Genomic DNA, 13,599 nt, shown 5'->3' with positions numbered 1-13,599 from the left:
CACAACGGCGGTGGGCGTTCGGGGCCAGCAAGGCCTTCTTTTCTCGCCTAATCATCATCGGAAGCACTGAACTACGTTTACAACCTTAAGTCTTAATGAAATTGTATTTAATGTGATTTATTCTCAACAGTCTATTCATTTCTCTTGGCTGCACTGCTTTCCAGTACAAGGGGATGTGTTTTTTTTTTCTTTTTTTCTTTTGTCCAATCAGATTTCAGCCTCTGTGTTGCCATGCCCATTTAGTCTGCCCACTGCCTTCACAATCATTGGGGCTGGTCCACGTTACATCAACTATATTAGCAACGGGACCGTTTCTTTAACCGATCGGTTTTCGAATTCGTCCTCACGTGACGCAACAGCGCAGATGTGACAGCCAATCAAAATGACCGGTTTCTTTTTCACAACAAAAAATGATATTTGCGGGTACCAAGCGAGATCCCGCCCGCCTCCGCTGAGCTGTACCAATACATATGTGCAGGTAGCGCTGGAGGAAATTAAGGGAGCACTGCAAAATGATCAGTGGTGTATTTAATTTTAATGGTGCAAGTGACACCACATCATATTTAAGGTTCTTTTTTTTAATTGTGACGTGATAGTGATGGTATTAAGAGGAGGATTAAGTCGGGTAAGTCCCCACTGAAGGCCCAAGTACCAAACGCACGGCCCGCCACTGCCACACGGCGACATGTTATAGTCAGCCGTGTCGAAAGCGCTAGTTACAAATGACGGCGCGGGAGCGCCAGCGACGCAGCTGGTGAGGAAATGCCGTCCCTAGAGAAGCGTCTGTCAGGAAAGAACGTGGTGCCGGCGGCGTTCGTAAATTCCTCTAAATGCCGTGATTTGGTGCCCGTGACTTCCTGTCGAGGATCTGGGGAGTCATTGCGATGAGAACGACGCGCAAAGCTCCTTTATTAATCGGCTGAAAGGAGAAATTTCCGGAGAAAATCCCCAAGCTTGGACGGAGTCACTCACTTGTGATGTCATACACGCCTTTATTCAAAATCACAAGACCAACATAATCATAACCAGGGGCATGTAGCTAGGCGTGTTACCTTAGCTTGCTAGTATCAAACACAGGTAGTAGGCCTCGCAAATGCTAACACATTGTAGCACAATGTGAGCATTTTTCTTAACAAGCTACATTGCTTACCTTGGAGCAGATTTTGGTTGATCGAAATCATACACAGCCAACTAGACCTAAACTAACCAGGAGCACAGAGCTAGCTTTGTTAGCTTGGCTTGCTAGCATCAAAGCAAGTCTCATGTTAATAGCATAATAGTAGCATTTCTATTAACAAGCCACAGTGCATATTTTGCACCAGAGTGTTGTTGATCCAAATCATACATAGCCAACTCGACCGAAACGAACGTAATCAGGAGCACATAGTTAGCCTTGTTAGCTTGGCTTGCTAGCATCAAATATAGTGCAGAGATGGTGAAGTTGTGCAGTTTCGCCACGAAATGTCGAACTGTTGCCGTAATAAGAACGTTAATCCTTATCATTCGTGTGTGTTTGTTACCTGTATTTCATTGAATGTTCGTCTTAACTAGCAGGTTTCAATTAAGTCCACTTAGTTTTCTGACTGTTGGTTGTGTGCAATATAGTGACCGCCGGTCATGTTCGCTGCACTGTCGAGTGAGCTGGTGGCTTACCAGCTGTATAATTTGCTATCATTTAATGACGCTTCTTCTTCTACGAGCCAAAAGAGCTTCCTTGCTGTTTTCCTTGTGCGCAACAATCGTAACTAGGTCTCATGTTAGTAGCATAATGGTAGCATTTTTGTTAACGAGCTATATTGCTTACCTTGGAGCAGCTTTTTGTTGAATCACCCAGCGCCAACTAGGCCTATACTAACATAGTACCGTACTAGTCTGGTTAGGTTAGCTGGCTAACAGCAAACATAGTCACTCGACCTGGTGGCGGTAGCGCCATGTGAGCATTTTAAAATGTTTACATTGAAGCGAGTGACTTCTGTTCTGCGCCGGGGTTGGCTCGTATGCATTTTGGAAGTAATAAGCCTGTGCAAAAAAAATGTAAAGAAAAAAAATTGCACAAATGTCGGAAATCGGGAACCAATCAAAACATTCCAAGGAAAATATGAACGGATTCACAACGTGAAGTGGGACTCCACAGTATTCTGTATTGTTTTTTGGGTGATCGTTTTTACACTTTGACGACAGTAATGCTAATCACCCTGGAATTATATTTCCGTTAGTTCTTATGGGCAAAATCCAAAGTTCTTTGAATCAAAAAAAGCAGCGCCGTGAATGCTGCTGTGAAAAAGACTAAAAATATCTGAAAACATTTTCAGGATGATTTGCTGCAAAGTGTTTTTGAAAAGACAGAAATAGAAGGCTCGATTCAAGGCGGTTTGCAGTAAAAGAGACAAACGTCTCGAGATTTTCTTCATCCGTCTTCATGTAAAAGCGCCGATAAATGCAAAGTGGTGCCAATGGAGCAGCAAATACGAGCGGCGGGTGGAAAAAGGAGGAGAAATATCAGATATTCGTCATCGTTTTCCCCCGCGAAAGCGCAAGTTGCTTTTTGTGGCTTTCCATATTCAAAGCACATCCCCGCTGATGTGCACTGCTTGCACTAACAACGTGGCCGCGAACAGAGAGGCGCTAGTTTACAAAAGCACACTCGCACAATTAGCGACTTTTGGCGCTCATTTACTGAACTTTGGAGCCGAGGCGCGTGCATACGAATCACAATGGTTCGCGGCTTAGATTTTGCCGAGGTCGCGTCGCCTCACCTGTCCGGAAAGCGACGGCGACAGACTTGAGTACCCCGCCGAGCCGTGCGGTTTGACAGCTCGTTCTACTGTGAAAAATGTTCAAATCGGGTTTATATGCAATGAGGAAGGACGGAAAGAAGAGGAGGAGGAGGAGGGATTGCAGGGAAGAAAATAGGGAAGGGAGGAAGAAAAGTAGTGATGAAGAAGGAATGGATGGAAGGAAGGAAATAAAGAAAGAAAGGAAGGAATGGAGGATGGAAGAAATGTGGAAAGACGGACAGAGGCCCCCCGCCGCTCTTCACCTCGCCACCACGTCAAAAGACGCAGACTCGAAACCTTCACCCTTGCTTGAAACCTTAACCGCGGGCGAGTCGCCATGATTTGAAAGCCTCACTCCGTTCAAAACTTAACCTTACTTTGAAACCCGTAAGCCTTCCATGAAATTCCAACACTTGCCTTCAAAGTAAGGCCTAATTTTTAGGAGTTCATTTTTCATTCCTTTGGGACTCCATGTGAAGGCCCTCTTGGAAGCGCGCCTTTTATTCCCCCCCCCCCGATGAATCTCTTGCTCAACATGCCCGATATTGTGTGTTTAATACTGTCAAATCTAATAGTAACAAATAAGTGTAAATGTGATATCGACATTTTTTTTTAAACTGTTTATTACTTTTGTTCGACTCTGTGTTTTATGAAACGCACTAAAAACAATACCGGTCATCTTATGCTAATGAATAGAATACATTGGCAGAATTAATAGTCGACATGTCAGCTTTGCTGACAAGCAATATGAGTTGTTTGTTTTTCTGTAATTTGGCTTTCTTTTCAGTACATAAACCTCCTCTGTAATGGTTGAATATGTGTCATGTTAATTTTATTATTTTAATTGTGTTGTTATTGTTATCTTATTATTTATGAATATGCCTCGGGCCGACAAGAAAACGACTTTCATGAGTTGGCTTTTTAAAACAATTCTGTTGGGCCACAACAAAGTAAAGCCGAATTTTTATGAGTTCTTATTTTATATTTAGGAGTGCATGTGAAGGCCTTCTTGGAATTGCGGCGTTTATGATTTTTTTCCCCCCCGATAAATCTCTTGCTCAACATGCCCGAAAGCCTTACTGTGATCATTTTTGCAAGCCTGTATCCTGGTAGAATTTTGGGGGATTTTAGCGGTCCTCAACACAAGCTTCCAGAACTTACTCAGTAGCGCCCCCTGGAAAGTAAAAAAAAAAAAACAATGATTCGCCTTGTAGGAGTTTTACCAAATGACATGATATTGGATGAACATGTCTATCGTAACGGGACGCATAAATAACTTTCATGGATCCATGTCTGAAGTTCAACAGGAAGTCAAAGATTTTGGTTCGAAGCGGCGGATTCCGCGGCTTGAACTTTGACAAAATCATACTGGGGAATTCGCTGAAATTAATCCCAATTGGAGGCAGGTGTACCCGACAGATGGGTGATGTTAATTGGCCAATTTCTTTTTGCCTAAGCCATCTACGTTACTCGTTCGTCATGGTGATCCGCATCTCTTCCAGCAAAGCTCAGTGCTGCCTGGCATGTTGTGGCACAATGTGGTATTACACCGAAAGCGCACAACTTTAAATTCGGATTTGCCTATGACTGTATACTGGGGGGGGGGGAGGGGAATCAAAATAAACATGATATAGTGGGGTCACGAACAATGAACTCCATTTTGTGGGAAATGTGTATTCTAATTGAATGTCCCAATTGGTCAAAATTGCTCAAAAAGCTCGCTCACAGAGAGATTTTCACAAATAGAAAACAGAAGATAGCCTCGGTTGTTTAATTTCACACTAAGATATGAGATAGTTTATGATTAGATGATGTGGTATATTTTGGTTTGAAAGCATTGTTAATACAGTGAACCCCCACCTATTCATGAATTCACCTATTCACATTTTTTTGTCCCCCTGAAAGACCCTACGACGTCACAACATACCCCGCAAGACCTGGCCACAACAGCACTTGGAATGTTGTAATTGGTGTCAATGAAGTACGTTGAAGTGATCCAAGATCTTTGCATATTGGGGAGGAGCCGACTTTACCCGGTGCAGTATGGAATACGGACCCCCTGGAAAACGGGCTTGTCCTTATTCCGCAGGGGGAATCCTGTCCCTGGGGCCTGAGCCCGTTTGTAGGATTAGGGTCAGTGACACGGAAACTGTGGCAGCCACGAACTAATGCTGTGCCATATTACGTAGTGTACAGTGATCCCTCCATCGTTCGTGTGCGTCAGCGCTGCGGCGGCACTAATGTAGCGTCCGAGACCGCTACACAACAGCAGTCGCCTTTCTATGACGCCATTTTTGTGCCTCGCTCGTGACCGATTAAACGGCACTAAATCCAACTAGGGTGAGGGATGACTACTGTTACCTTGGTCACTGAGGTCCATAAAGGGAGCGCGTGCGCTGTGCACGCCCTCCGAGAGAGTGCTAACTCGTGTGCTTTTGGGCGACAATAGCGACTTTAGAAGGCGAGGCGTACGCCTTCTAAAGTCGCTATTGCACATATTGCTACGCTAACATTGTATGAACGATGAACGAAGGTTAATAGAAATGCAGCAATGCCACTACTTTGCGTTGCGGTAGCGTGCTGGCGTCACCCGGCACTGCTCGGGGACAATGGATAGAAACAACTTTGTACATACACCACAACAGTTTCAATTCCTTGAAAACGGGTTGTACCACCAAATATTTGGAATTCCTGTTCGAGAAAACATATTCAATAATCTTTGATCAATATATGGACAAAATATATGAGAAATGTGCAATTACATTCATGTAATTTTATGGGGAAAAAACGGGATTGTTGATACATTATAGGGATATAAAATGCCCTATATTGGGATGTACATATTTGCTCTACTATCTGATGATGTACTTTATGACTATTTTTAATCATTTAGGGTTTTTTTTTTTTTCCCCCCAGACACAGAAATAATGCCATTACATGCCATTCATATTTTTCAGTGCATTCTATAGTTTTTCATTTCCAATTTTGCATTGGTGCATTTTTTTTCAAAATCATGTAATCTGTAAGCCTTTTCTTTTGAAGAGTAATGTGGGATGTGTTTGAAATGATATTAAAACGTTTTGGGATCATAGTTTGGAGAATATTTTGGGTTTAAACTATTAATACAGTCAATTATTTAAAACAAACATTAGGGGCGCATCTATTATTCATGAATAATCGCAAGGGTTCACAGACGAGTGTTTTTTTTTTTTCTTGATGAAAGCAGAATGTTGGTGCTGGAGGTCCTCGGATGGCGTACCTAATGAAGTGGCGTCCGTGACTCCTGACTCTTGTGGGGCCTGACCTGACCTGACCTGACCTGACCTGACCTGACCCTATCGTATACATGGATATACATCATCCATACGCATACACGCTGGTTTCGAAACAATTTATTTTGAGCATCCTCTTCTGCGCAACTGTCGGCAGTTTGTTTGTTTGTTTGTGAGCACCAGGCAGCTCAATATTTGGTTGGAGTGTGACAGCGGCTGCCGTCCCGCTCGGACAATCTTGACATTCGACGCTCGGCGCGGAATCTCCTCTGTAGCTCGTTTATTTTCAACATCCCGTTCCAAGTCCGCAGTTGTATGTTTGCGATCGCCAGGAAGCTCAGAGGATTGTTTTTATGTCATTCTAAATATGCAGATTGAGGCCTCAGATCTTAATGGAACATCTTGGGTGCCATCCTAGGATAGTCTAGGTCCTGACAGAAGTGGAACAGTTGAGAAATACCTTGCAGATTATGAATAATGTCACTCTGACTTTACAGTTATCAAGAGTCACATATGCGGATTTCAATTGTATTATAAAAATGCTCACAGATCTTAATGAAGCTTCCTCGGTGCCATTCCGGGCTAGTCTAGCACCGCTCCAATGTGAAATGACTACGTGATATCGGGGGTGTTCTTTTGAAAGTCCCAGAGAGTCACCATCAAACGTTTGCGATGGCTTTTTACTTGAAGTGCTAAAAACCGCCTTCAATTATTGACAGTCGCAGATGTAGATGTCCCTTTTATTCTGAAATGCGACCCCGCAGCGTAATTCAACTTCCTGGGTGTCGTCCTGTCACAAGCGAAATGATTTTTTTTTTTTCTTTTTAAAGTCACATTTAACGAGTCACGTTCACAGGTTTCAAACGGCTTCTCGTCTGAAATGCTGAAAATTGCTGACTTTATTCTGAAAATGCTCCTCCAGAGCATGATGATACTTCCTGCGTACCATCCCGGGATAGACGTGGAATGACTCAATGTTGTATCAAGGGTCTTCTTTTGAAAGTCGCAGTTAATGAGAGTCCCAGTCAGAGGTTTCAAACAGCTTCTCGTCTGAATGCTAAAAAGCGCCTCCCGTCCCTTGCTCCCCGTCCTCCTCGTCAACGATCCCGAGCCATCCCCACGCTCCGTTCTTTATGATTTGAATCCACGTTGCGTCCCCCCCCCCCCCCCCCCCCCCCCTCCGTCTGCTGACAGAGGCGGGCACATTTCCAAGCTCCCTCCAGCAGGTGCAGCCCGCCTCTCTCGCTCGCTCTCTCTCTCTCCATCTTCCCGCCTCCCTCTCCTCACTCGTCCTCTGCCTCTCCAGGCGGCAGCTGCGTGCGCGCTCGCCAGCGTCTCGGCCATCGACCCGTCTTCGGACGTCGCTAGCCTCCGCGGGGTGACGCCGAGGGCTGCCGGGGTGGGGAGGGGAGACAGAGGGTCTTTGCATTTGGGAATCTCGAGATTGGAGTTTTGATTTGATTTTTTTTTTTTTTTTTGCTTTGGAATTTCTCCTGTGCCGGAATGTTCCCACTGCATCGCTCGTCATCTGGGAGCGAAATGTGATCCAAAGCCGGCTGCGCAAAGGACGCGGGATCATGCGTTGCTTTAGCAGAATAATCCGCCCTGTGATAGCGCTCCGTGACAAAACCCCCCCTCCATCCCGCTGCCCTCCTCCTCCTCCTCCACCTCCTCCTCCTCCCCCCGCCACCACCGCTTCTGCGCTCTGAATTGTTGCTTTTTTTGCGGTGGGACAAACACCGGAATCTACTGCCATGGGGGGTCAAATACAAAAAGAAGAAGGCAGAGTAGAATAGAAGCAGGAGAAGGAATTCTGGGACAGTCAAAGTCCACAGGGAGACGGAATTGTGCCGCCGTGGGACCGTGACAGGGCAAAAGCTGCTGGATCATCCCGCATCTGGGAATTGCATATTTTCCTGCACACACACACTCGGGCATGGCGAGGCGTACGCGTGCATGCTAAACAGGAATCGGGTTTGGATTTTTTATTTGTATTTTTTTTTTTTTTTTTGCTGCAGCGCCGCGCTCCCATGCTCGGACACAAAAGCTTCCCACTCTCCCGTCTGCTCCCGTGTCGTCGTCTTCTCCGCTTTCTTCCCGTCCGCTCCAAGTTGAGAGTGGGCCGGGACTCGAAGGCAGACTAATCGGCCGATTGTCTGCGCACGCCGACTGTCCCTGCATGTTCCTCTCGCCCTCTTTGCCTTCCCCGCGCGTGGAGTAGCAGCGTATGCAGTCATCTCCACCTCGGTCCGTAACGTTTGTGACACATGCCGAGCGCAGGATTAACCCCCGTTGAGCCATAAAGAAGATGAGCGAGTGTTCCAGGGCCGCCGGGACGGGCACGGTGATCCTGGAGGAACCGGAGCCGTCGGGGACCTCGGGTGCCTCCGGGGCCCGCGGCGAGGGCCCGGCCCGAGACCGGGGCCCTTTGGGGTGCGCTCTGTGGCCCCGCCAGCAGACGTGGCTCTGCGTGGTTCCGCTCCTCATCGGATTCATCGGGCTGGGTTTGAGTCTGATGCTCCTCAAGTGGATTGTGGTCGGGACCGTGCGGGATTACGTACCGACAGACCTCGTGGATGCCAACCGGATAGGACAGGACCCCATCTTCCTCTCCAAGCCAAGCGGGATTCCCAAAGGGCCCGAGACCACTACTACCACCCCCAGCACCACCACTACCACTCCTATAGTTGACCACACGCCGAAAAGCGTAACTGTCGGGAGAGGTAGAACTCGATCTACCGATACCACCACCGCTAGCCCCGGAGCAGGGGGGGCCTCGGGTAGCCTGGCGACCCCTCGGAATCACGGAAATCGGAACGGACGTCTTCCGGTGGGTTTTACCACGCCGCCTCGGACCACCCTGAGAAACGGGGCGGCCGCGTCCAGTCCGCCTCCGTCTAATCCTACCGTGCTCCACGACTCCACGCAGATGTGGACTTCGGAACATACTGCCGCAGGGGCCACCACCGCCGCCGCCCACAGGCACGGACACCGCAAAACACGTAAGTCGAGCTGGTTATGCAACAACTCTCAGTACGCTGTAAACTTCTTGGGTGCTGTCCCGGGGTGGTCTAGTGCCTGAATGAATGTCCCCCTGAATTTACAGGTATCGACAGCCACATATGCAGAATTAACTTTTCGCTCTTTCTGAAATGCTACAACAGATTTGGATGAAACTTCCTGGGTGCCATCCAGGGATGGTTTAGCATTTCCAAGATGTGAAATGACTCGGTGACATCGGGCGTCTTCCTGGTATTTTCAAGTACCTGGCAGAAGTGCAACATTTGTGTGCTAACGGGGGGAAAGCGTTTTATGTCACTCTGAATTTGCAGTTATTGACACATCACATATGCAGATTTCAAAGGGTTTTTTTATTCATTGCTACTTTAGATCTGAATGAAATGTCATCCTGGGATGGTCTAGTATCTGACAGAAGTGGAAGAATTGAGTGTTTTTACTGTCACTCTGAAAATAGGTGATGACACATTTACAGTTTTCACTTTTGTTTTGAAATGCTATTTTAGAACTTAATTGAACTTCCTGGGTGCCAACCCTGGGATTGTCCAGTGCTTGACTCAAGTGAATTCACTGAGTGATATATTTTCTTTTTTCTTTTTTTTTTTGAAGTCACCATCAATGAGAGTCACATTTAAAGGTTTCAGAAGGCTATTGATCTGAAAATCTGCATATGATTTGCATGAACCTTCCCAGGTGCCATCGTGGGATCGTCTCCTACCTGACAAAGTGGAATGCACGGGTGATATCTTCAATGTCCCTCTGAATTTACAAGAGAATGAGAGGTCGATGAAAGGTTTTATTGCTTGATGGTGAGGAACGGCATCGTTGATCACGTGACGCCGAGGCGGTTGTTTCCATTGATCGTTGTTGATTATTGCCCGGTCTGATCGTTGCTCTGATGGATGATGAGCTGGGACTTTTCCACTCTTCTTGCTTTGAATGCGTGACATTCCCAAAGGCGGAGTCCCAGCCGGTTGCGATCAATAACAACGACAAGCACCGCGAGGGCTACCTGAACCAGAATGAATGCTCCCAAATTTGTCTAAATGTTACGGATGTTTACACCGGACGCTGGAGGCTTAGCATGAAGCGCTAACAAATGACCGCACAGTGGGGCGAACGTTAACGTCTTCATGCTCTATGGGCCTGATTTACTTCGATCCCAAATAGCGGACGTGTTTACACTAACAGACTGCGTGCGCTGTTGGTGAGTGTCTTGTGATCTACTAGGATTGGGGCGCTATTGGCAACAGGTGTGTAAGCGGCGGAGATCGCCCTGTTTACAAGAAGGTTTGCGCTTTCGGTAGCTCCGGTGAAAATTTGGGAACATTAAGTTTTGAAATCCCCGTAACGGGAAATTGAATACACCAAAGAGAAGAGTGCCTCCTGCCCGATGACAGCTGGGATAGGCTCCAGCACGCCCGCGACCCGCGTGAGGAGAAGCGGCTCAGAAAATGGATGGATGGAAGAGAAGAGTGTTGTTAACACCTCTGCCAAAGTTGAATGATTAAAACAAATTGTGTGAAATGAAGCTTACAAATTGTGAAAAATCAAGCCATTCTGCCCAGCTCTCCGATACTTTGGGTGTGTCCGCTGCATGTGTTGAAACCACATCCCGCTCGCCTGTCAACTATCAATCAAATAGCACTGTTAGTCCCTGAATAATGGAAATAAAAAAACTGTCAAAATTGTTTGTTTTTTATATTCCCACTCCTTGTGCTTCCGCCTGACTGATCACCAACAGCAACGAGGAGCTCTAAATTGGCCATGCCCGCGGACTATCCAAAGGGAAGATGCATTTTCGTGGGGGGAGGCATAGCGAGCTAGCTAACTGCACATCGCAGTTGCGCCAGATAGCCGCTGATGAGAACAAAGGTGCTCAAGGTCTCAAGGTGTAGTTGGGAAGGAGCGACACATGTCGGGCCTCAAGTACGCCGCCGATGAGGAAATAAAGATTTTGTGATGGCATGACTTCTTCTTGTGACTGGTGAAGAAGCCGTAAATAACTCAAAAGCTCCAAAATTCCATTGCTGACCAGACCATATGTCTCAATCATTTTTGTTTCTGGTGTTTCAAAAATGTTTACACGCCAAATCGGCCACCGCAACTTTTTCTATTTTTCCCGTTTGGCAGACGCAATCCTGGGTGAGCCCGATTAGTAGATCAGCTTCTGCATCTCCTTGTTTGTGAAATCAAGTTTCAGTGAACCAGGCCCCCAAGTCTTGTCCTGAGAGCTTGGTGGCCACAAAAGCCAATGTTGCTCCTTTTTGATGTACTTTATTTCATTGATTAATTTTGCCACGCCCACGCTGGCGTCTGCGTTGTGGATCGTCTCAACTAAATGAACTTTTCTGCTCATTAATGGCTAATCCTCCCGAGGCTGCCGGTGACGGAGAGCAGCGCAAACTCAGCGGGGCAGCTCGCATTAGCCGCGACGACAACGGTTGGGAGAGAAAAAAAGCAACAGGAAGCAGCTCGGGTTTGGTTACCTTTTTGTCCTCAGAACGCCCAGGCAGATACCCAAAGTACACATGGCCCTCGCCTTCGTCAAGTCAATTGATATGACTCTATTGACGTTCATCTTTTTAAAGGGTTGCAGCCCTCGGCATTGGCGGAGGTTAGAAACCAAGCGATACAAATAGTGAAAATTGTGAGTATTGAACCCCCCCCTCCCCCCGCAACCTCCAAAAAAAGCTTTAAAAGTAGCTATATTAAAGATTTAAAAGAGGCATATCCAAACTTTTCACTTCACCTTGAATTCATGAAACATGCCAAATCCAGTTCAATATGCTTTAGGTTCAACATATGCAAAGCTGTTAAATATATTAAAAAAAAAAAAAAAACCTGACAAAAGCTTAGCTTGGTGTTATCAGTGCCAAGGCAAACAGTTATTAACATAAATGTAATGTAATGTGTCTTCTCTCCCTCCTCTGTGGAATCTGACCACAATTGGAGACACCTCGACACCACCAGCAGGCCGTTGGTGGAACAGCAGGTGGTCCCCATAAGGTCTGTGACAGTTTGGTGAAAACTGTACACGTGAGGTTGGTAGCTTGTTACTCAGTGTTTTGGAGCCCATCGTCAAACGCTTCATTGTGAACAAGAAGAAGGAGAAGGAGCATCTTGTAGCGTTTTAGTCAACGACTAGGGATTTGTCTGCCCGCGTTGCCTCCTGTATCTTCTGCTCCTCAAATCTTATGTACACTGGCTATTGATCGGCGTTGCTGCAGCAATCGATGACGCGCTGACGCCACAAACGATTCTTTCTCCGTGATAAATCTCTCCCGCTTTCAACGCCGCATGCTGATGACGCCTCCCGAACGGGGGCGCAGACTGGCTGGGTTTTCCCTCAAAAAACAGGATCCATGCTGACCTTTACTGGATCATTCCAACGACGCTTCCTGATTGGACACACGGTGGACATTATTAACTCTCTCCATGTTGTACCTCGCCACGGACTTCATTTAAATACTTTCACGGCGCACGCACACCCTCAATCCCGAGATTCAAATTTTGTTCAGATGTTACACAATTTTTGAATTATTATTTCACGAATAATAATTTAAAAATTGTGTAACATCTTCGAATGTAAATGTTTAATGCTGCAAGACATCACACTCTTTTACTTGTGGCAATAAACATCCTGAGGCCTTTTTTATTCATGTTTTTATTTTATTTTATTTTATTTTTCAGGAATTGTTCACTATCTGTTGCGAAGTGAGCTGAGTTGATTTCACTGCCAGCATACAGCGAGCACTCTTATCTCAAAGTTTGCTTTATTTTTTGCTTTATCTCAAAGCAAGTCAAAGCTAAAACATGAGTGTAGCCTGAAAACTCGTATGTCAAGGCATTTATCGTAACCATGTTGATACAAAGGATATCATGTTTGAAAAAAGACTTTATTTTATTTATGTATTTATTTATTTTTTCTCTTCTACGTACGTATCTGAAAGCGACGCTCGTTTTGTGCATACAAATGTGAATATTTTCCCCAGATATGAATTCCAGGGCCTGTGTTACAAGTTGGTCATAATTACTAATTAGCTGACAGTCGCACGACGTGTACTGGCCACTAATTGGAAAAAGTGGAGAAGAAAAAAAGTGTAATTTAAAAGTGCTGTCGCGTGTTATAAAGTCACGGCGTCAAGGAGCTCCTGCGTTCTTTTGTGGGCCTGATAATGAAAAATCCCAGAGATTCCGCCGTGGAAGTCTTCCCACCCCCTGCCAGATAATTAGAAAGACGGGAACAAATGGTATCATTTTTATTAGCGGGAGGAGAAATGGGAGCCATTCATCAACATCCTTTCGCTTATTAATGAATCATTTTGAAAAAAGTGCCACTTGTCGTGAGTGCGCATGAAAACCATTTCGGCGACTTGATAGATATCCTTGAGAAAATGTCACTCCTCCTCCTCGCGAGGAAGAAAAGAAAAGTTCCGCTTTTAAACGCCGCTGATTCTCTGGCTTCTACCTTCCGCTACCGCCCACACGCCGCTTTGATTTGCCAAGGCCATCGTTTTCTCATCAATGCC

The 13,599-nt window shown here is 46.0% G+C and overlaps 1 protein-coding gene across 1 annotated transcript in view; it reads left to right on the top strand.

Annotated features, from left to right (window-relative positions):
• The first annotated feature begins 8,075 nt into the window (after nt 1-8,075).
• The window catches only part of LOC133410168 (pro-neuregulin-3, membrane-bound isoform), a 150,473-nt gene continuing 144,949 nt past the window's right edge, over nt 8,076-13,599 (top strand). The window contains exon 1 of the mRNA XM_061690976.1: nt 8,076-9,051. Coding sequence (XP_061546960.1) covers nt 8,358-9,051 — 694 coding nt within the window. The 5' untranslated portion in view covers nt 8,076-8,357. The remainder of the gene's footprint in view (nt 9,052-13,599) is intronic.

This window comes from Phycodurus eques, chromosome 11 (genome assembly GCF_024500275.1).
Source record: "Phycodurus eques isolate BA_2022a chromosome 11, UOR_Pequ_1.1, whole genome shotgun sequence".
Taxonomy (NCBI): Eukaryota; Metazoa; Chordata; class Actinopteri; order Syngnathiformes; family Syngnathidae; genus Phycodurus; species Phycodurus eques.
Note: the sequence above shows the minus strand (reverse complement) of the source record. Positions and strands in the feature narration are given on the sequence as shown.